Source organism: Anarhichas minor, unplaced genomic scaffold (assembly GCF_050575085.1).
Source record: "Anarhichas minor isolate MPS153535 unplaced genomic scaffold, ASM5057508v1 ptg000007l, whole genome shotgun sequence".
Taxonomy (NCBI): Eukaryota; Metazoa; Chordata; class Actinopteri; order Perciformes; family Anarhichadidae; genus Anarhichas; species Anarhichas minor.
This window is the reverse complement of record NW_027466453.1, coordinates 2,083,047-2,107,930: the sequence shown is the minus strand read 5'-3', so window position 1 is coordinate 2,107,930 and position 24,884 is coordinate 2,083,047. Positions and strand designations below refer to the sequence as shown.

Below are 24,884 nucleotides of genomic sequence, written 5' to 3'. Positions count from 1 at the left end.
TGCTCTGCATGGTGTCACTATTCTGATGTACATTTCCACAGCCACTTCACCTGGTATCATTCAACATGTCTTTGCTGGAAGATTGCAGTGTGTCCACCTGGCTCAAACTGGGCCTTCATTGAGGCATTAACATGAACATTGTCCACTTACTTAGCTGCATCAATGTAAATTACTTGATAAATAATCAAGGTTTATGTTATCAACTACATCCATGTAGCCAGGACCAGAGATGTCCTGTGGCCAGCGAGTGATAGTTTGTTAATTTAATGTTACAAAGCGAGTAATATTTTCTTCATGTAAACAAATAGACTTGAAAGGGAGAATAGTTAGTCATTTTATTACTGATTTTGTCAAGATGTTCTAATAAAGCAACGCGTTAGCATCCGTGTCATATTACCAATTAGAACCACGGTGAATGAATGAAGAATGGAAGATAAACCTTGATAGATACTTTCTACAGGTGCTGTGACAACTCCCAACTCAGTTAGACAGAATATTTGTGTTGGTCTTCTTCATCGTACCACACAGCTCACTTCAAGAAAAGTCACATTTACAGATTAGTTTTATTTATTTTTTTAAAAAGCAGACAACAAAACAAAAATACAAAAGAGAAAAATACAAGTGTGGTGATTCAGAGTAATCTCTGCAGTGCCAACATGGTTCCTACTGTTCAGATGGACTCTAGCAGCCACAGACACATTGCATCAAGACTAACATTGTATTGAGTCTGACATGGGCTCCAGGACACCTGAGGAACCTACTGGAATCGGTTTTTCTTCTCCACGGTGCAGCAGTAACTAACTCTTCAAGATGCTCAGATGTGGTTTCTTTAAAGGCCGTGACACCTGATCAGAGCCAATGGTGCAACCCAGCTAGCACACATGTAGACCAGAGAAACACAGCAGACCACTTCTGGTTACGGTCGGAATCAACTCGTGTGTGAAGCATCACCAATCTTGTCCCAAATCTATACTACATACTGATTCTAAGCAGGTTTTTAATATGGAGTGAGTTCACAGAGGAAACGTGACATACGGTTTACTCAAACCACACTATTCAGACTACATGCCGTTCCGGTTTAAGTGATCCGACGCACACCATTCTCTCCCAAAAGAAATGGAGCTGCTCACAGCAGATCTAAATAAGTTTACGCACTGCAACCCAAAGAAAAAACTAAATCATATTTTGACATTTATTCGTTTAAAACAGTATACGAGGATGAATATGTAGTCTGTACTGTGTAGAATTAGTATGTAGTTTGGGACAGGTTTGCCAGAACTTTACAGGGTATGCTGTGCTTCAGAGTCCTGATCAGGTTCCAGAAGACCAAACCAGAAAGCTTGAGGTCCTTTTCACACCAGAACCACATCACTGTATTATTTGTAGTTTGAATAAGTCCTAAAGTGTGCTCACAGTTACATGTTTTTTTATTGACTGGTTCACAGGTGGAAGAGGCAGAGTTTCTTGAGAATACAGAAATCGGAAAACCCACATACAGACTCAAAAATAAGGAGAGATCAGAAACTGGGTCATGTAATGACAAAACAGAGGGCCAAAGTGACTCAACAGCATACTATGCAGACAATGTCGGCAGGGCTGTTGTGTTGGCGTCTGTATGGATGACAACATAGACACCTGCACATGCAAAGGACAAAAACCCCTGAGCAGAACCCAAGCTGTTGGACACAAACATCAGGCACATGTCACGTGTTCTGAGTGACTACGTCGCCAGGACAATGCACTTTGACCCCCAAGCATGTGAAGATCTTTTAAATACTGTTAACATCTGAACAAGAAAATGACAAGAAAAGAAGACGTATTAAAATGTTGCTGCATGGGGAGCGTCAAACTATTGTAGAGACTCCGAGTCAAACAGTATAATCTGTCCCCTACTAAAGACAAACTAACACAGGGAGGGATGAGACTTCTAACGCATCCGGTACTCTGCCGTCTTTGACACCTCACACAGCTGACCCTTGAAGTCGATGTCTACGGTGAAGTCCAGGTCTCTCTGCAAACCAACAGAAACGAGTCAGACAAGACCCACACAGCAACCCACTCCAGTGATAGAGCACAGTTTAAATCAAAGCACAGCAAGTGGGAAGGAATTTCCAAATTTGATATAAAGGTGGAGCTCCGCTTACATTGTTCTTGACGTTTGGCTTCATGCTGATTGTGCCAAAGATCTCCTCACCAGTCTTCACAGTCAGGTACTCATCCAGGTAGAAGACGGTCTGCTTCCAGTGGGTGTAGGGAGACTCTGGGCCTGACAGGGGAAATAAAGTGGGCATGAATTCAGAACACTTCACACTCCTGCAGTCAATGTCCAATGCAAAACTCCACTAAGTGGGTGAGTGAAAGAAAGGCGTTCACACTTAAATGGATTTGAATAGAAATAAAGAAACTTGCCGTTTCAGCCTGTAGGGATCTTACTAGAGCTGCAGCCATCTATTTTTAGTAATCGGTATTCTACCAATAATTCCATAGATTAATTGGTTAGGAACTACTTTTGTTTTATTATCAAAGAGCAATAGTAAATATTGAATAAAGAAAATAAGACAGGTCTCTTAAAATAAACGGTGTACTTGTTTATTTCATGAATTGCATACAATATCTGTCAAAACTAAACCTATTTAGTTAAGTGAAACTTTACATTGTGGGTTTTAAATAAAACATTTATGGAAATGCAACCAAATATTTTAAAGAGTAATTTCAAATGAAAGGTACAACTAACGGAACTGTGATCATGTGTTAGAATTCTATATTTGTGTTCAATAGTCAGGGGTCTTGCTCCTTGAACAATTATCAATCAATATCAAATAAAGTCAAATTAAATCTGTATTATAACGCATAATACTAATAAGTGAGAAAAACCTATACTGCACTATGCAGATTTGGGAGAGGCATCAAAGCTGAGAATCACATGTCATTTACAATGATACTCAAGAGGCTTATATGGAATTCAGGGTTGATAACTAGAATCACCCTTTTGTTGTGGCCAATACTGATATTACTTTTGCAAAACCAAAAATGTAGAGAATAAAGGACCTTCATCGTCCTATTAGTAAAGAATAGACTGAATCTTGTTTCCTGTTACTGACAAAATAGCATTGCTATAGGGTTAAAGGGTTTTTAGGTGTAATTATTGGTTCTTCCATTAAAGGAACAATAAAAGTTAATATTCGGATTTATCTGATAATATATCAACAAACAATGAATACAATACGTCTCCTTAGTATCACAACCCTTGACGTTGCTCTTATCCAGTTACTAGAAGAACGGGTAGACTATCTTACTATCAGATTTAGAGTCATACAACCCTGACTAATGCAGACAGATCACAGCATCCTGACCACTGGGTAAAGACAACAGGTGTAGAGTGTGTAAGAAAGCAGACTGACTGGTGGAGAAGCCGGTTCTCTTGTGACAGCGGGTGAACTCGATGTTGAAGTAGGTGACCAAAGCTTGAATGTAGTCGTTCCGCTTCACCTGCAGGCAGAACGGCGAGGTGAAGGTCAGGTCATCCAACTTCACTGTGTAGATGTCCACCTCCTGAACAAACAAACACAAGGCAGAGTTAAACTTCTTATTTCAGAACACACTAACAGAGTCAAAACCTCAGTAGCAAAGGACAGCTGCACCTCTGTCACAGGATCATTTCAGAAGCATAACATCCTCTTACCTTGATGAGACAGGCGCTGCTGACCAGCTGCTTTGGGTCCACCACATCAACCAGGGGTTCCTTAATGGCCACCTCCTTGATGCACGACATATCGAACCCATACACGTTCTCCCACCCTGATGCAGACACAAACAGGCACGTCAGTTCAGTAACAGACAGTGGTGTCCAGTCCTGTGCAAGTGACTAACATTACATTGTCAGGCAATAGCTTGGGCCCATGTTTACTTCCTGTCAGCTGATATCATTCATATAGACTGCAACAGGAAATAAACTGGGACACATTTGTAATGTTTAGACAATAGTGAAAGGGTCTTTTGTTTGGAATGGAAACCTAAATGTGTTAGAAACACTAACCCCATCATATAGCTAGACACTACTGGATTACCGAGTTCCCTCATCAGGACCACAGATGAGCTCCTCCCTATGGGAAACTCACCAGACCCAACCTAAGCCAATGAGTGGAAGACTACTCACAGTGGATTTTGTAGTCCTTGTACTGCCTGTCTTCAATGGCAGTGACATAAAGGGTTGCCCTGTCGGGGAAAATGAGTCCATCTGGCTTCTGTCAGAGGGAAAAATAAAAACCATGAGACTCACAGACCATCCAGTCTGCACAACATCAACAGCCATCCAACACAAAATGGAATAGACATGCGCCAAAGCAATTTTCTTAGAGGGTTCCGATTTGAGATCATGTTAAAGCCTGACCTGCCAATTTGCTTTCTAAAAACTATAACTGACAGCATACAAACATTTTCTTTCTCGGAAAATTCAATAAAAACAAAACTCAGCTGTATTAAACTGGTTGACCGGTGGAGAGGCAACCTGTGGTACATGATCAGCCGACAGCCAGCCGGTTTCAACCAGGGCATCTCAAGACTACGTGATGCCCTATTTTGTATCTCAATCAAATGGACTGGGCACAAACAGCTCATGACCAGTTCCTATTAAATACTAGCTTTTAGTAAAGGTATGTCAATTATAGCAAATATCTAGAATATAATTTAAACTTGCAGTCTAATGTTACCTAATGAGTTGTCAGAACCAGTTAGGGCTGCAGAAACAGTCCATGGAGTTAACGGGAATAACATGGAAATATAGGGGTTATCTGCTCTTTTTACCATGTGATATGCCGATCGAAAACACTAAATATATTCACTCCACTAATATAATCAAAACTTACATGAAAGCATGTAGGACCTAGTGCTTTGGCAGTGTGCATGCAGAGGGATGTCATTTGACTGAATTCCTAGACGATGGCCATCTGCCATATGCAATGCATGGTAACAATTAAATGGGCATACTTGAACCAAAACATGCCAGAAGATCTTATATTGCTTTCAAAGTGTTGAATTTGGTTTAACTCCGATTCACACTACTGACTACCACTGCTTCTCCATATTTGTGGCCACTCAAGCTCATGATACTACTGTAGTAATGAGCCAGCCACCATGTTTTCAGCTTAGGGTTACAGTAACAATCAAAAATAATTACATTCAATAGACATAATATCAATATTAAGACTTTTGTTTGAAAGAGAAACAAATACATACCAGCCATTTGTCCCTGGCATAAATGACTGTATTGAGCATGGACTCATAGAAGAGGCAGTAGCCCATCCACTCTGATATGATGATGTCTACTCCCTCCACAGGCAGATCCACCTCCTCCACCTTCCCCTTGATGATGGTCACAACTGGAGACAAAAGATGTCACGAGTTACATTCATTCCCTCATCCCCATGTGAGCCAGAAATATTGAAACAGTTTGAAACTCTAAATGTGTCACCACATGATTGGATTCTATGAACTCACCATCATCCATCTTGTTGGCCTTGACAATTTTCACAGCGTAGTCTGAGATGCTGCTGCACTCGATCTATTAAGACAAAGACCAACATTTGAATTCCCACTTCCCCTTCCTATGCCACTATAAAAAAAGCAATCATCATTGGTCAAACCCTACTAACTAGTGATGCAAATCCAGCTAATCCAGAAAAGACTAATTGATTGGTTCCAATATAGACCAACACGTACCCCTATAACCTTCTTGGCTCCAGCTTTGGCAGCAAACATACAGAGTATGCCTGTCCCACTGCCCACATCCAGCACCACCTTGTCCTTAAACAGATGCTTGTTGTGGAACATGGAATTACGATAGGTCAGAGTGCGAACCTCATCTTTCAGCATCTCCTACAGTGGCAGTAAGAAAAGATAGCAGCAGATGGGTTAAGCTCTATTGACACAAAAGGGATTCACTTTATACAGTTTGATCATGTGAACATGAAAGTTGTTTGTTTAGTTTAAAAGAAAATACCTCGTGGATGCCAAAGTGGGCGTACGAGTCAAAGTAGTAGTCCTTTGATGTCATATCCTCGGCTGCAGGCTTAGCTGAGCTCTCCCCCGCAGGCTTGGCTGGGCTCTCCCCCGCAGGCTTGGCTGAGCTCTCCCCCTGAGAAATCTCAACAAAAGACACACACAATTACAACCTGAAGCAAGCTTGAGCTTTGCTACTGTGCTTTGGGTTTATAAGTAATGGAAATACTAAGCCACATTAGTGCGTCAGATGTGGTTTAAAGAATTGTATCCTCAACTCGGAGATGTAACACACACATCATAAAAACAAGAGTCAGGCAAGGGCGATATAACGGTGTATCAGGGTATTTGGAAATCCTGAAAGTATGAGTTTCAATACCGCCATAAATACAGACGCTCCAGTTTCTATGATGCTGTATAGTGCACAGTAGCACCAAAGGTTGGTCTCTATAGTGCAACGGGCAGCTAATGAAGACTCAACTAATAGCCACATTATTTTAATCAACTGCCAGTCTGCCTACAATCAGTACCGTTGGTCAAGACACAGGCAGCATGAAGTGACTGATTGGCCAGCTTAAATAATTATAATCTCTTATCAGTGTCCCAAAAATCTAAATATTAGAAAAATTATGATTTATTGATGTTATGTTCTGCTGAATCCATTCTATAATACAACTTTGTACTGTGTGTAAATATTTAATGTCTCATGTAGGGAATGTAATTAGGGCCCGTGCAAACGACAACGCCGGGCCGCGAAGGCCCTATTGAAATTTGAATACACATAGTACGTCGGGCGCATATTTGGGGGACTTGCCATACTCGAAAACTCAAATTATGCACACTTGTCAGGCCTGGTGAATATAGCCATCTGATATAGGTTGCATATTTGTGTGTAAAAAAAGCTCTCTAGCACTCCCTGTCAGTATGTCCAATTTACTCGATATTCAACACATGTCCAACTCCGCTAGCTCTACAAAAAAGCCTCTCAGACCCTACACTCCGCCTACCTAGATTTTCCACCATTTTGAATTTTGTGAAAAACACATTTTTGCGAACTCATCCTACATGCCGATTGCTACCAAATTTGCTCTGAATCATTATTGGTACTACATCACCAAAAGTTATTAAAAGCTTTTTGATATCTTTGCGTTTACAAGATATGGACCAATAAACATCTTAGGGGCGTGGCTTATATATCAATAAACATAACTTCTCAATCATTTGTCCTAAAATCACCAAATTTGCAGCATATGTGCACATTGCATCCTGTAACATACCCTGATATTTTAATTTCATTCAACCACCAGGGGGCGCTACAGTAAACCCATCATGTTCCTTTTGTCACTTTTCAGCATTTGTACTTTAACGAACTCCTCCAACAGAATTAATGGGATCAACCTCAATTTGGTCAGGATGCTCTTAAGACCTTTGTAATGAAAAGTTATCAAATTTGTGCGTCTTCATGGAAGAACCTTGACATGGCGTGGCGGCCATTTTGCCTCATTCAGCATGAACAATAAAGTTGTTATAACTCCAAGGTACATTATTCAATCTTCACAAAATGTCTTATGCATGATGCTACTTCAAGCTTGAGTATATTCCAAAGCCAAAATTTTCAATAACTCATAGCGCCACCTACTGGCAAAAGGAAACATCACATTTTATACATTTCTTTATTCCTCCTAGCCAGGTGACCTGATGACTCAAATTTGGTATTGATAGCCTTTAGACATTGATGATGCATCATCATGAATATTGGGACTTTTCAATGAACGATGTTGCCGTGGCAACGCATCATTCGTCATGAAAAAGTAAGTTGATGGTTCAGTAGCTTGGGATGCATAAAAAACTCGTGGAATTTTGTACATGCGTCATAGGTCATGGGAAGACATTTTACATGGTTTTTTGGCTTGGCAGTTTTAAATTGCCTCCATAGCGCCCCCTACAATATTTCAAAAGAGCAGCCCCAGTGCTGCATTTTAGGTACATGTATGAAACTTGGTATGCACATGCATCATCTAAAGACTTAAATAAAAGTCTCTTGGGACCATGCTCTAAACCATACCGGAAGTCGGCTATTTAGATTTGTGTCATTTTCCATCGATTTTGGCCTATTTCTAGTCGCTATACTTTAACGAACTCCTCCTAGGGAATTTGTCTGATCCTCTTCAAACTTGGTCAGTACACTTTCAAGACCATTATGATTCAAAGTCATCGAGCGCTTTATGTTTGGTTGAATGGCTTTTCCATCACCAACAAAATGTGTGCTCTGAATGAAGGGTGCTGTGGTTGACAGTTTGTTTACAGTTATTTGATTGCAACGATGGCCTTATTGTTTGTAAATTGGTGAATTGATAACACTGAGGAGATAGGGTACTGTTTGAAATTGGACACAAAAAAAACACGTTTTATCAGTAGGCTAATGCAACGAGTTTCCTAAGAAGCAGATCAAAACATTTTGGAATGAGATGAAAAAGGGTCGAGTGAACAACACGCTAAATTATAAACTACACCACGTAAAATCAGTCGCACCATGGACACGCGCGTCGGTGTAACGCTATCGGTCCATACGATACTCGGTTCAATTGCATCCTGAGCAAAACGCACACTATTCCACAAGAATAGAATAAATGTTGCTGTAGCACAAACTTCTGACTGAAGCTAAATGTTTGCTTAGCCTGGAGTGTGGCTATGCGAGTATAGATCATAGTGAGTGAGTGAGGGCATCCTCCCCCGCAGCACAATAGATGGGAGCACATGGTTGATAGTACTCTGATGGGATCTTGGCCTTCCTCTCTTAAGATAGCCACAGACGATCTAAACTACGCAGTGTCACCTATCGACTAATTAAAAGTCGATAAATTGCAGCTACTGGCCGGACGTCACTACCAGGCCTTTACGATTGCTAGAGTCGTCAAACAGGTCACTTGACGTGACTTAACGGTATAAGCCGTTTGTCTTTTAACGATACGGGCTTTGCTACTAATTAGTCGAACGAGGAGTTATAACGTTAAGTCCGCACATTTAATGTTGATGCCGCTAATAAACCAAGACGCAGTAGGAAAATATTTCGCGCTCTTGTGAAATCTTTTTACAGCAAACAAACAGTGTCCCTTAGTAAAACCGGCGGGTGAATGTGGCAGCATCCATACCTAGTAGATCACTAACGCTAAGCTAACTGTAAGCTAACACGTTAGTTCCCATGCGGTCCCAGAGGCCGGCTGGATGTCGCACAAAGCAAAACAACCTTTCTGCGGACACCCGTCGCTTAAACTTGCAAAGTTGGCCGTGTCCAAATACACACGGAATGGTAAAAGTGTATAAAACAAATCTTAGCTCGGTGCGATAAGCGTCCCGTAATGAATGAACGGCAGCTGCATCACTCAAGTAACGTCAGCTAGCTTAAGTTAAGATGGATGCACCACGCAGTGGCGCGAATGTCATGGCAAAAGCACAAATGTTAAGACAATTCATAACATTTTCCCAGGAAAGAAAGAAAAATGCGTGCGTATAAAGTATACAATAACAAGTAGCGGGATATTATATTTCCTATTGTAACGCCTCACCTCCATCCTCTCTGCTGGCGCCGCCATTTCGATCTCGTGCCTGCCTGCGTGAGATTGAAAAAGTCTTCCTTGGCTCCGCCCACCACTGTTTCCATGGTTCTTCTTCTTTTTTGAGGTTTATTGGCGGTTGGCAAACAATGAATTGGTGCATTACCGCCACCAACTGGTATGGAGTGTGGATCAGGATGTCTCGTACTTATATAAAAATAAAAATTCAAAAAGAAAATGCCATGGTTCTTCTCCTTTTAGCTTTTAACGGCTCTTGACAACCGGGGCATGAGTTGCATTACCGTCACCTTCTGCTTCGGAGTGTGAATCGGTGAATACAGTTTCTCCGACAAAAGAAATCTGCACTGTTTGCTCAATTTGAAAGGTTCATCAATGTTTTATATGAAGAGTATGAATTCCAGCCTTCTTGCATTTTGTCCTGTCTTGTTCCTACAAACAATGATTACGGGAAAACACAACAGACTCCTCAACCTGACAATGTGTGGGTGTTAAAAATCACCTATTTTCTTGACCTATGTATGTTTCTATGTTGAAATGACTTTGTTATTCAAATCGTACAGAAACCCTTCCTTTATTTCAGTGTTCCACTGCCCTTGTCACTCTTAATTCTAAACTATTACCTTTACCTCTGCTCTGAAGCTTAATAGTAGCCTACTTGTAAATATAGCCACAAGGGACCATTTCCATTCAAACCTACATGCAAGAACCCACATAAACTTAACATACCTTGATGTTCTTGTAATAGACTACTTTGAATAAAATATCTAGACAGTTGGAATTGAAGGATCTAGGCTGATGAGAGGTGAAACCGAATCGGAGCAGATTAAAGTGTTCCCTGATGTTCCTCTTCTTAATGCAGAGCCAAGACTTCAGTCTATACACTGAATAAACTCACAGATAATAAGATGTGGGCTACGCATTTTTCTGAAAAAGAAAAGGCAGTCCCAGTTGTTTGGATTTTCTGGATATTTTTAGCCATCTGGATACATATACTGAGATATATATGGATATATATATTCATAGTCTACTTCCCGTCTTATTGAGCTTCAGCAAGCACATGTCTGTCAGTGGTGTTAAGTGTATTCATGGCTCAGCCTCTGGATTAACTACTGTTGAGCTCAGCTCGATATTAATAACCCCCATGTCCTCTGCATACCTTTTGCCAACCCACCCAAAGCTTGCTCTTTGTCCTCCGCCTTGTTCCCAGCACTCCTGTAATATTACTTTCACCATTTTAACAAAGATGGAACAATGTTCATTTTGTTCTTTCAAATACAGCCCCCATGAGATTTGCATGTTGCTGATAAACTGGGACTATGCAGAAAACACCTTGACTACATCAGAAATATAAATGTTACATTGGCAATCAATGAATCTGGAGTGTATTTGCAGGAGAAAATAGTGCAGATGCTGCCAATTAATGTTTGTGTGGCCCAAATGGATGCTTAAAGCATCACTATATACTAAAGCTGAGTCTCATCTCAGGGGCTACCTATAAGATTTACTAAGGTGACCCTCAGAGGACCCATTATATATTGATCCATCTCTGTTAAATGAAAAAGACGATCTCAGGCTTTGGATGGGAATGTCCACTTTGATCTTTCTTGGGTTGTGGGGGGCTGGAGGGAGTCTCACCAGTTTGAGTTTCTAGAGTGATATTTCACAGTATTATACGGTAAGTCAAGGTGAAATCCATTCATGCACAGTAGTATCACGTTTTTTTGTTCACTGTCAAGTAACCTTTACACAAGGTTGAAATTCACAGTGAATTAACCAAGGTGCAGTACATTAGCAATACATATAGCCTTGTAAAACGCCACACAAAAACAACAGATGATAAAGAAAAAAGGAATTCAACTATTGATGAAAGCACTTGATCTTCCACACTGCCAACTGGTCAAATTCACAATGGCAATACAAGGAAGGATCAGGAAACTGTCACTGTATGACAGACAGAAATTTTATTTTTATTTATTTGTTTATTTGTTTTGCAGGGACAATGCACACCAATCAACAGTCACACTGTAAGTGAGCCAGAGTTAGCCAGAGAGGCTAATTTTCATCTGCTGTCCCCAGCCAGATGTTTGAAGGCAGCCTAAAATTACAAAATTTCAAATTAAAATGCAATGGACAATAACGTATAGACAAAACAAATACACATAAGCAAAAGAAAAGTGTACATAAGACACTAGAGCAGAGCAGACATAACAGGCTGCAACATGCGTCAGGCAGAAAAAAAACCACCTACAAGCACATATATAACACTGAGGCACATAACAGACACATTCAAATGGAAAATAGCAACACTGAACAAGACAAATGCACATATAGGCGAAACAAGCAGACAGGACAGCCATGCTTGCATGCCTGATTGGCCACAAGCCATTCCTTAAGGCTATGTTTGAATGTTTTGTACGTGTTTTGTGTGCGTATGTGTGGTGGCAGAGCATTCCACGAGTGTGCTGCCTTCACATAGAATGTAGATTTGCTAAAAGAGCTTGACCTATGTGAAATGACACAAGCACCTCTTGAAGCAAATCTAGTGAGTCTGCTTTGAGTGCTTTGTTTAAACACTAAGTGGAGGCGGGGTCATACCATGTACAATTTTAAAAACCAGACACACATCAGTGAATTTAATGAGGTTCTCCCAACTCAGGATATGGTGTTTGATGAGGATATTGCAGTGATGGTGACTTTTTGTTTTTAGAGCTTGTTTATGGAGAATATTAATAGATTTGAATGTTGTGCTGCTGGCTTGTGCCCAGCTGGTTAAGCAATAGGTCAGATGGGGGACAATCCTTGCATTGAAATACAGTTTCGCAGCCTGCATGGTTAGACTGTTTCTTATATATCTAAAATTCACGAGATTACATTTTAAGACCTTTGTCACATGTTTTACCTGCTTTTTAAAAGAGAGATTAGAATCAATAAAAAATCCTAAATATTTAAAATCTAACACTATCTGTAGCCTCTCACCAGCAACATAAACATCTGGCTCAGGTGACACTTTGCAAGCCCTCTTTGTGAAGAACATACAAACAGTCTTTTTAACATTCAGGTGAAGGCAGGAATCTGCAAGCCATACATTTGTCATTGTGGACGTGAGTTTAAATGCAGCTTATCAATCAATCACTGTATCGTCAGCGTACATTTGAATATCACACCCATTGCAGACACCCGGCAAATCATTAACTGAATAATAAAGGTCCTAAAATAGAACCCTGGGGTACTCCCACCTTCAATCTCAGAGTAGATGATGAAACATCACCCACTGGGTTCATCCTTCAAGGTAGGATTTCAGCAAGGCAAGAGACTCTCGGGAAAAGTTAAAATTTGACAGTTTATTAATCAGGACATTGTGATTAACTGTATCAAAAGCCTTCTTGAGGTCAATAAAAACCGCTGCTAGAAAAACCGCTGCTACTACACCCCCTTTATCCATTTTAAGCTTCACATTCTCTAAGAGGAAGCAGTTGGCTGTTTCAGTCAAAAGATTAGCCCTGTAACCAAACTGCATAGGATGCAGATGATATGGAGAGCTGTTGAGGTCTTTAATAAGTTGCTCTGCAACACATTTCTCAGCAATTTTGGAAACAACAGGGAGGATACTGATTGGTCGATAATGAGAGACAGGGGCGTTTCTAGGATTCAAAGAAATGGAGGGCTTAGCCCCAAGGGGAGTGGCATATTTGCGCACAATGTGTGGGCAATTTTTTTTGGGGCCCATTTGGGGCCGCTGATATCCATTGTTTCAGACAGTTCATAGATTGGTTCAATCCTAGTGCCCGGGGTTTATATCGTAAAGTATGATGTTAGGCTATTGGATTGTAATTTGAAGGGGGAGAAAACATACAAACCAGAACGCATGCACATATGTAGCATGTTAGAGTTATAAATAACTTGTCCATGTGAGAAACAATAGTTTAATTTAATGACATCAACAAAATAAAAAGATTTTATTTTATTTTTTTAAAGCCAATAATGCCAAATTATTTGGGGGGGCTGAAGAACATTTTAGGGGGGCTTCAGCTAGGCCTAACGACGCCCCTGTGAGAGACATAGGTTGAATCTCCTGATTTAAAAATGGGTGTTACTATGGCTGATTTCCATCCTTTCGGAAACACACATTGCCTGAGAGATTTGTTGACAATACTTATGATCGGGTGAGCGAGTGTGCCTTTGTGTTTGTTAATTCATTCAAAAATCTCGCCAGTTAAGCAAAGATTCAAGGATTGTATTTATTGACATTAACATTTAAAAACAAATCGCGTGCTCTCCTCACTTGAAAGCATATACTGTGTTTGATAAGGTCAAACAGACAGCAATTGCTGCAAAAGCTGATCGTTGATGACGAGCATGGTGACGATGCATGTCAACAGTCAGTGGCCAATAAACGAAGCTCAATGCCAAAGATGATGGAACGTGAACCTTCGTGCTACCCCCGCTGTCTTTCTATACAGTGTCCCTATCGCCCTATATACCCGGTGCTTGGCTTTCAAAATACAAGTGTTCGTGGCCTGGCCATGGGTGGAGCAGGCATCTTTGGGCACAGTGACAGCCACAGTAGTATTGGGCTGATATGAATAATATATATATATACAATAACGCTGATTCTGATATCATAGCCACTGCAAGGTGGACCAATCAGCGCTGGTCTGCACTCAGTCAACGGAAAGAAGCGTACGCGTGCGCGAATGCGTCGCGCGGTCACGCTGTTGGATCTGCTGTCACGAGCCTTATCCATCCGCGGAGTGGAGGCTGGAGAATTAGAACGGACATCAATTATATAGCACATTTTATTTACCAAATTTAGAGCGTGGTAAATAGAGCTTCGCTGTAATTTCAAATTGCTGATTGGCTGTTAAGACCATCTTCTTTATTCCGGTCAACCGGTGATGTATTCCAGTCCTTGAATGATATTGCTAGCCAGCTAGCTAGCTGTTAAGCTAGCTCTACGGTGCTTGACTCGAAGTAACTTAACGTTATATTCTCGGACACTATTTTCGCCAACACATCTGGACTGCCTTCGTCTGAGAGACATCCAACTAGTCGGTGGTTTTACATCTTGTGCATTTTTACATGAGGTGTTATGTGCGTCGCATCTAATGTTGGCTAACGCTAGATAAGGATTGAATGAAATAACGTTAGCTTGTCTTAGCCAGCGGAAACGAGCCAGTTAACAGGGATAACGTTAACTTATCCTGCTGCTGGTTGATCCACCGTCGTCCAGCTAATCTAGTGCTATCTGAGCTAGCGACCTGCAGGCACACAGTGAGTTTGTAGGTAACAGCCAATCATAAAGCTGTAACGTTAGCGAACGACTCTAACTACAAAGTAGTTGGCTAACGTTACTACTAAACGTCAAGTTGGCCATCTGCTACTCCAGTCCGGTGTAAAGAGCTGACCGACGTCAGTCCGTTTTACCGATACCGTTAAGGCCGGAGTGAGGACCGGAACCTGCAAACATGCCGGCTGTGTCGAAAGGAGATGGAATGCGCGGATTAGCCGTTTTCATTTCGGACATAAGGAATTGTAAGTGATATTTTCTTTCATTCTTGTTACTGACTCGAGTCATTTAGTGCTAACGGTATCCTTTGACTTTACCCGTGTTGCTCGTTGAACCCTTTGCATGCTGTAGTGGAATGACATGTAGGGCACCACAGCACAGAGCTGTTGTCGCCTGTAGATGCCTCGTTTTTACTAGCTGCTACCTAATCATTAATGTAAAGCAGATGTTGCCTGTAACGTGACCATTTTACCACCACCTGAAACAATGTTTATGATGCAGAAAACGAGGCCTTTAGTTTTTGAGTGTTGGCTGTTGCTTTGGTCAAATTGAAACCATAAACATCTGTATGATATTAGAAATCCAGATGTCTAAGGTCATTTGAAAACGGAGGTTCGTTTCACAATTGAAAAGTGGCGTATGTGTCATTATTTGAAACTGACAGCATGACATTCCATATGATAACTGACTGAGGAGACCGCTCTCTGACAGACTAAAGGCAGCAGAACCTGAAGGTCCTGCAGTAATCCACCAACAAGTACAATGAATAAGACATCATCAAATACATCATTGGTTAAATATAGAAAGTGGATTAGTATTATGTCATATTTCTGCATACATTTACAATATAGATGTTCCCTTTTTAATATTGAGATATTGATTCCAACTACATTGGCCAGAACTAGTTTCTGTAGATGGCGGTTTAGAGCAATTAGGCTGATAAACTAAATGATTGATGATGAGAAATTGATGTAGTTCAATCAGTTGATCGCTTCACTAAAGAAGACTCTTCACTCTGTATGATGCACATAATATCCTCCATCAGGGTATGTGTAATTATATATTGTGATACCGGTTTATCATACGTTTTACATTAATAAATTAAATTAATATAATGGCTGTTGATGTGGGCAGCACATATAAATAAAGGCTGGTCTGTAATAGGAGCGGACAGGAGTGTCTGTGTGTGGCTAATCCATTGCATTAAATACCTGACTGTTTCCCACAATGAGAAAGGGTTAGATGGGACAGTATGGCACTTTGTCTGGCTGTTGACAAATGTATTTAGTCTCAGTATATAATATCACCCAAGCCTATACAGAGCAGTGAGAAGAAATGAAAGAATGTATAGGTGTTTATTGGACTTAGTTTAGCAAAGGTTTTTGCCAGTTTTCTTTTGCCAACCTGCAATTGGATCCAAAGTGGAACTATCTACATGTGCTTATTAATCTATAAAGGTTTTACTCTACTTTGTACATTTTTTTACTGTAGCTACCGACCATAATACCTCCAACAAAGACAGCGGCTTTTGCACAACAGTGCACCCAGTAATGATTGAAGCATTAGACAGTTTGCTGTGGTTATTGTTAGTTATTGAAACACAAACTGGTACTTTCACCCTCCAGCCTTGTTGCTCTTTGGCTATTGCAGTCATTTAAACAATTGTGTTTGATGGGAGTTTCGTGTTGTTTTGTAAACAAGGTATTTGTTTGTTTTATTTTTCCAGTTGGATTGAGAATAGCTATTACTGGAGATTAAGACACTAAATGATGTTTAACAATGATTCCTTAAAGCTGTTAGGCCTGAGAAATGTCCGCCAAGTCATTTTGGAAGCTAGTCGTTGTGTTTTTCTTTTCAAAACATAAATGATTAGCCCTCAATTGTGTGTCTATCTGATTACCACTACCTTTCAAAGTTTTATGTTGAAAGTTGATAGTTTCAGTGTTGTTGCAACATTAATACAAAATCATGTTTTCTGACTAGTATATCCTCCAATAAGGGCCGGGCTGGATCCGAATATCCGACCATCAGAAAAGTTCTTCGGCCCGGTGGGAAAGTGTGGGCTGAAGTTGTCGCTAGCTTCGGTGCAAACCCTTTTACTTTAATCAGCAGGTGGCAAGCAAGACACGGGAACTTGGCTCGGGTCCTGAGGACTAAACTGTACGGCTTTTCAATTGCACATCTCACTCCACAGATGTGCCCTCATTTATGCAGCCGTCTGCAGTGGCTCCATGCAGCCAAACTGCAGTTCACTGTCTAACGCTTCATGTTGACTGTTTTCTACCAGGAGCACTGATGCTTCCTATTTTTAAGAGCTCCAGTAAAAAAAATAGGAGCCCCACTTAATCAACATGCAACACAACACATTGTCTTAACTGTATTACTGATAAAGGCAAGGCAAGTTTATTTGTATTGCACATTTCAACAACAAGGCAATTCAAAGTGCTTCACATAAAACCATTAAAAACATCAAAACAAATAAATGCTTTGGCAATAGACAATTTGTATAAATAACAATGTGCTTAAAGTAACAGGGAGAACAATATGACTGCTTGGAGTTCAACAATGTGAAACGATGCTTTTTTAAACAGATTATAATATAGTGAGTGGTCAGGTCTAGGGCCTTGGGCTCTTTCTGTCATACACAAACATACTCTCTCTTAAGCCCCTGTCTCACAGCCTGTTTAAGGTGGGATTATTCCGCCTCACTATTCTGTACGAAGGGTACGTAGGTAGACTGGGGGGATAGAGTAGTTCCACCGCTGAGCTCGCAGAGTAGGTAGTCCCAGGGGCGAGTCCACGTCTGTAAAAGGGAAACGCCAACTCTGTTATATTATGTTCTCCTGTCAGAGGAAAAGCTGTAAAACATTGGATGACCACATTTAATTTGCTATATTCTTAACAATAAAAATGTGCTTTAATCCCTGCAGTATTAGGAAACTTGTTATTATTGAAGAATAGCCGCTAACAAAGCTCTGCTAATTTGGTGATAAACACATTTTGTTTCCTATAAATTCTGCACAATAAGTTATTTTGTCATTTTAAAACTTTTGTTGTGAAGCAGAGAAATCAGGAAATGTTGGGTTTTCATCAGCAACAACTAAACACTGAGCTGAAAGTCAAACGGTAAAATAAAGCTGATATCTGTAAGTACGAACAGGGACACACACCCGTCTGCCGGTCCTGGGCTGCTGAGCTTGCCACGGTGCGTCTTGTCTGAACAGCTTAATATGTTAACCAATTTAAATATATATATATATATATATATATCTCTATATCTATATATATCTCTATATCTATATATATATATATCTATATATAATCTATCGATATATATATATATATATAGATATATAGATATATAACCAATGTGATATAATTCTATAAATGCGTAGACCATAAATGAACCCAGGCTATGGAGTGTAAATCAACTGTTAGACTGACCTGTGTAACAGGTCAAATAGGTTCTTGTTGGTTAACCCATTAACGGGCAATTGTTGACAGCTACCTATCACGTTTGTACGAGAGTGGAGTAATTTAATGTGTGGTTTATCTACAGAGACCAACTAACTTTGGTTGCCTGTGCAACCAAAATGGACGCACTTTGTAGCTCTGAATTTGCACAAATTCAGAGCAGCCAGCCATTTGATCTGCAGCCAGCCATGTTTGAAATGGAAATGGACTGAAAATAGAATTGTGAAACCTTGTATTGTACTTTGCTCTTTGCTGTTTTGACAGAGTGAGGGGAGAGAAAAGATGCAATTTGTTGGCCTCGCAGCTTAGTGAATCCAGCTATTATGCCAACTTGGGGTTCAGAACTTGAAGTCACGACCAGTGGGGCAGCTAACTATTTCTTCTTGTTAGCATGCATCTAGTTGATTTTGAAGCTATTCAGAAATGTTGGCATTTTGTGGCACTGTTGTGGAGTTATGAAACAATCAGTTAATCAGATAAAAGTCAGACAAATACGACAGATATTGACTTACTGAAAATGATGGAAGACATTCTCACCCTGAGCACTTGGTTTCCAGATGGTTTCTTTTTTGATTCTAGAAAAATATGGAGTCCATCATGTCTGTTTTAAAATTCTGACACGGCCCTACTTTCTTTCCCCTGTCAGGTAAGAGCAAGGAAGCCGAGATCAAACGGATCAATAAAGAGCTGGCCAACATTCGCTCCAAGTTTAAAGGGGACAAGGCTCTCGATGGCTACAGCAAGAAGAAATATGTCTGCAAGCTACTCTTCATCTTCCTGCTTGGACATGACATTGACTTTGGACACATGGAGGCAGTCAACCTGCTGAGCTCCAACAAGTACACCGAGAAACAGATCGTAAGTCTTCCGCTTGTTGTGTGTGTTTACAGCATTGATTGGTTGATGTAAAACACAATTTTCAAAGTTGACTCAAGTCATCAGTTTTGGCCAAATATTCCACTAGACTTTAGTGTTTAAATTTGTCATGTCCTTGTGGTTCTTGCTTTGTAAAACATCTATATATATTATCGTTTTCATAAATGCTCAAAATTAACACATCAATGCACCTTACCTACAATTATGACAAATGTATTATTCACTCCTCCACCTGTGATCAACCGCCCCATATTAGACTCGTAACAGCCTACAAATCAAGTGTTTTACCTTTAAGCAGGGCTGTCACGATCACGCAATTGGATGATTGTCATTTTATACCACTTCTGTTGTGCAACACTCATACCATATTTTCTCAAACAAAAGCCTGGTCTCAAATAATGGCGGTGGGCGTGGTCGCCATGAAAAAAAGGGTGGATAAACTCCCGGTGCCTGTCGTATAATAAAGAAAAAATTCAACGATATAATCATTCAATTTGAACACTTTGTTTTTCTGGAGTACTCATGTAGCATGACTTCATTCATTTAATTTAATCTGTAAATGATAACTGGGCTTGCCTTTGTATAGTTATTTTCTAGTCACTCAAAGCGCTATAAACTGCATGTCATCATTTGCCCATTTACACAATTCATACACTGATGGCAGAGCCTTCGGGAGCAATTTGGGGTGCAGTATCTCACCCAAGGACACTTCTACATCCGGACCAGAGGAGCCGGGATCAAACGGCCGATCTTCCGATTGGACCCGCTCTACCTCTGACACGCCACAGCTGCTCTTCCAACCAGATAAAATCCTTTGAGGAAAAATCTCTTTCGTGATTGCGTTCTGGCCAAGAAGGAAGTAAATTCAAATGTCAAATGCACATTGATTCACAATAATACAAAATCAAAACAATACATTACAGAGTAAAAACTATAGTCCACACATCAACAGAAGGGTTAAATAGCAAGTAAGTTTCAACAGGAGTCCAAATTAACTTTTTCACTGGTAGTTCTGTTGCCACCAACTTTCTCATTTGGTCGCACCAGCACATGATTTGGTATTAATCAGAACCAAATTTCAGCCTCCTAGGTCAAGTATGTCTGTGTTCATGCCAATTGACAAGGGGTGTGGCAGAGAGAGTGGCCTAGAACAAAGACGCAGAGCTTCTAAATGGATTTGCGTACCATGGCCAAACTCAAGAACTGTTTATCTTCTTAAGATATGTTGAATTTACTGGTTTTATATATACAGTGTGTGTTTTATCATATAGAATTTGTTGTTGTGAGAACTCTTGCTACGTTGAACCAAACCAGATCCAAGTTTGTTGACTCAGAGCTGACAGAATAGGAGATCATTGACCTGTGTGTCATCCCCCACATACTGGCCGCCATAACAAACACTCAAAGTATCATGCTGCTGTCGCCATCAGCTGGTAGATATACTGTTTTTTATACTTGCAGTACTTCACTCCCTAACCCAGACTGTTTCAGGTCCAAACCGATTTTGGTCTGTGGAGATGCAGGCACAACATTTTGAAGCATGGCGATGTTGGAGACGCAGATGTCGTTATTAGAATTAGAATATTTCTGATATTAATGCTTTCTAATATCTATTTTATATTGCTGTGAAAACATATTCTTCTGTATTGATTCAAGTTTCTCAACAAAAACTACATTTTACAAGATTGCATTTAAACGTATCATGATGATGTAATATTTTACCTTCCTAGTTCTCATTTTTAATGAAGCAGAGCCTGAACGCATCATAATGTAGCTGAAAGGAACCTCCGCACGTTAGCTGTTAGCACTGGTGCTGCCAACGTTACTAGCTCTGCTCCTGTCTACTTCAATACAAATATATTGTTCACAATGTAGCATTATCAGGGACCGGGGACTAGAAAGCATTAATGCCAATCTCCTGATCGCATATTTGACTGAATATTGGCCGATAATGATTGGCAGTAGAACTTTATTTCATAATGTGTGTAATTAATCCGCTGTTCACATGAATTTGTGCGCTTGAGACGCAAAGACTTGAGGTGGCATTGCCTACAAAACAGCACGACTGACGGGATATAACTACAAATATGGCTCAACCAAATACCTCAGCCATTTGGTGTCTTTGTCTTTCTCTGAAAATATGTGTTCAGTCAGAGCAAAGTGTGTGATGCGTTACCCAGTCCATGGGGGGAGGGAATCCTTTGTTAGCTCCACTCGGTGGTGGCCTAGATGTATAAAGAGAAGCAAAAACAAAGTTTGACTTCCGAGTATAGAATTCTGATGAAAATACTCTGATCTTCCACATTATTTGGTCCATAGAGCAAAGCACCAGAATTTTCTTTAACACCACAGCTGGTTCTTCTTGTCAATCTGAATCATTACCCCATTACAAATTTTTTGTTTTTTATCAGCTAATGCCAATCACCCTCTCTCCTCCTCTGCCACAAGCATGGATTCTGTTGAGGCGACCTCAGACACTCCCACTCTATCACACAAGCGAGAATCACGCTATACAAAAATACAGAATGAGATATAAAATCTCCTACCTGAGATTCTGGGGTGATTGCCTGAAGAAGTGGATCCAGCCTGAGAGGCCTTAATCCAGCCTCTTTCTCTGGAGGAAGGAAAATAACTCTGCATTCAGCTATAAGTGCATTTTATAACTTTATAAATATAGATTTGAGGAAAGCCGGTTGCTCTAGTTGTTCTCTTCGAGTTAGTAGCTCAGCACTAACTTGCTTTGTCTCTGTTGCTTTTAAGGTTAGCTTGCAGACTTCGTTGTAGCCGCTGACTCTAAACCTGTGTGCTTTGGGTTAGCAGCACATAGTGAGCTAATCAGGTGTCTGTCAGGCCCGCTCTTGCTTCCTCTGCCTGAGAAATAGTTTGCTGTTTGCTGTCCTGTTAGCGAGCCATATTGGTGAGCTGAGTTGCTGCAGAAGCTCCTTACGGTCTCCTGACCTATATTGGCAGCATCGGCAATATTCTACCCTGCCACAGCAACTTTACAGTCAGAAAATATCACCAGTTGACGTTCAGAGTAGTATGAAAAATGTAGTGTTAGTAATGGTGTTGGACTAGATGATGAAGATCCAGATTTATCAAATTTGCTTCCCATAACATGATGTTACCACTTGCTTATTTAATGAACCCGTCCTTATTTACGTACTAGTTACCAGCTATTTGGAAGTGTGGACTCATCACTCCACTCCGTAAAGAAGGAGATATCCTCGACCCTAATAACTTCAGACCCATACAAAGAATTTGTTTGAAAAAATGTATTTATAACCAACTGTCACATTATGTCAGGACCAATAATATTTCAGCACATATTCCAATTTAGATGTAGATCGTATCACTCTACAGCTACTGCTGTCACATGGGCATTTATTATTGATCTCACAAAGGCTTTTGAGAGTTGATCACTATCTCCTTTTAGAGACCGTGATCAGCTATCATGCTATTGGCCTATTTCAAAATGCATTACTATGGTGTAACTCCTATTTACACAATGGACTCTGGAACAAGAGAGAGAATCTGACTTTTTTTACCCAACATAAAGATGTGCCCCAAGGTTCTTCTTTTGGACCACTTCTTTTGTTAATGACCTCCCATTAATTAGCTATAACTGCTCAGTTCTTTTATATGCAGATGACAAGGTGATATACACATTGAAACCTAATTAATCGCAAATTCAAACTGCCCTACAATCTGATTTGAACTCTATATGAAAGTGGCTCTCATCTCACAAATGACTTATTAAAACTTAATCTTACACCATAGTCTTTGGTACAAGACAGAGCCTCAAATCCAAATCTAATTCTTCAGCTATAACATAGAATGGTGGTACTTTTCTGCATAAAATTGATGGAAACAAATACTTGGGCCTATCGTCCGAGTTGAACATGTATTCAAAACACATTAGAGGTCGACAGAATGGAGGTTTTACAAACTATCATTATTGATTGCTCCATCGGCTGATTTATATAGAAGATGGCATGTTGAGCCATTTTCAACCCATGAAAGCGGATCTTTATAAATATTAGGGATGCACCAACCAAGTAAGAATACTTACATTTGACTACTTGCTGATACCGAGTACCTACTGTATATGAGTACTTACAGTGGCGCAGGGTAGGAAATTTACATATGTTTTTGGGGGCAATTTTTGCCCCCACTGACTGAAATCCAGGGGCATTTTCAAAAAATTGGGGGCACTTTTTGAAACTTGTGAAATAACATTTAACCTTTGTTCAAAATAATAAATATACTTATTTAGGCTTACAGTATATGAGCAATTGTCATCAAATGGCAATAATAAGACTATTAGCAGTAGTCTACAGATTCAAAGTGTTTTCTTAGATTTATTTAACAAAAAACAAACATAAATCAGACAATCATATTCAATTTTATTGTTATTTCTTTGTGGTTATTTGTTATTACATTTTTTTTAAACAACTATTAACAATTATTAAGTCAACGATGCCTTGATTACATCTACATCAGTCATTGTATGGAATTATTGAGAAAGATATTTTTGTAGCACCTCAAATATTGTGATATTACCCATTTTTGTCCTGAACTTATGCATTAGTCATTGTGTGGAATTTTTGAGAAAAACATTTTTATAGCACCTTAAAAATTTAAAAATGTGCCATTTGAAGGTACAAATTCAGTTCAGAGTTTTTACTCAGTAAAATATCTTAATTGACTGTCAGTCAGGTATTATTCATTTCCAGCAACCCTCAAATCAAAGAATAAAGACACTTTACGCACAATTTAGGTGTATTTTCCCTTTAACTCACGAGATGCAGCATGTTTTATACTTAATGTGAATATAATTCATTTAATCTAATTTCCATGATGCAATATGTGTACTTTGTTGGCATCTTATTCTGAAAACCGGATGTTCGTCTGAAGAAACCGGATGTTGTCTCATGTTAATCTTTCCGTTAACTTTCAAAGTCCTTCGCTCGCTCCCGATCTGTGCCGTTTGAATGAGTTTACCGTGAATTTCAGCATATAGGTGCACTAACATTTAAGCGTCTGCTGAGTTGACCGCAGTCACAGGTCTGATTAAGAAGCGCTCCATTTATTTATTCGTTTAGAAAGTTCGGGGGCATTTTTTGCCCCTCTCCTAGTGATATCGGGGTGCAAAATTATATTTCTTAGAGGCAGTTTTGCCCTTTGCCCTCGTGTATTTCCGAAGCTGCAGTGGTGGGCCGTCAGGGCCAGCTAAGCCTTCTCTGCTGGCCTAAACAGAATCACAAAGTTATAGCTATTTTATAATTTAATCATTTTTCTTAAATACACTACATGTATTATAATTTATAAAAATATTTTTCCCATAATCTTATTTTCTCATTGCACAGCTACTGTCTTCCTCAGTTGCTCTGCTTCCAGTGCAGCTTGTTTTAAGTAGAGCTTTTATCCAATCAGATTTCACCTCTGTGTCTCTAGGTAAGAAGAGAGGCCGAGGCCTGCAGACTCACAAGTGAATCCCTTTACAGTTTAAGTGAATGGGGACGATGTTGTTGATTGTCATAGTCTTCAACCAATCAGATCTTTAGTTTGACATGTTGGGCGTATTCTTTGACGTGCCAGAGCCTTCTAGCTGGCCTCGCCATACGTGATTGGTCAGTGGGCTAGCCTGACATGTTGGGCGGTGACAATCCCAA

General features: G+C 40.0%; 2 protein-coding genes across 6 annotated transcripts in view; one reads left to right on the top strand and one right to left on the bottom strand.

The window, feature by feature from the left end:
* Positions 1–544: 544 nt before the first annotated feature.
* Positions 545–9,661, bottom strand: prmt1 (protein arginine methyltransferase 1). 2 transcript variants are annotated; one of them, XM_076082350.1, is made up of 10 exons: positions 9,564–9,661; positions 5,999–6,142; positions 5,719–5,874; positions 5,497–5,560; positions 5,236–5,378; positions 4,157–4,244; positions 3,683–3,798; positions 3,402–3,552; positions 2,145–2,266; positions 545–2,011 (listed from the first exon to the last, which is right to left on the bottom strand). In XM_076082350.1, the coding sequence occupies exons 1-10, from the start codon at positions 9,588–9,590 to the stop codon at positions 1,928–1,930; spliced, it is 1,095 nt and encodes a 364-aa protein (XP_075938465.1). In that variant the 5' UTR covers positions 9,591–9,661; the 3' UTR covers positions 545–1,927. The 2 variants fall into 2 exon arrangements, with proteins under 2 accessions (XP_075938465.1, XP_075938466.1); XM_076082351.1 differs by having other exon boundaries at positions 5,999–6,133; positions 9,564–9,651.
* A 4,621-nt stretch (positions 9,662–14,282) lies between these two features.
* Positions 14,283–24,884, top strand: part of ap2a1 (adaptor related protein complex 2 subunit alpha 1) — a 33,028-nt gene continuing 22,426 nt past the window's right edge. For all 4 annotated transcript variants that reach the window (XM_076082348.1, XM_076082347.1, XM_076082346.1 and 1 more), the window contains exons 1-2: positions 14,283–15,104; positions 18,980–19,191. In XM_076082348.1, the coding sequence (XP_075938463.1) occupies positions 15,038–15,104; positions 18,980–19,191 (279 nt within the window). In that variant the 5' untranslated portion in view covers positions 14,283–15,037. The remainder of the gene's footprint in view (positions 15,105–18,979; positions 19,192–24,884) is intronic.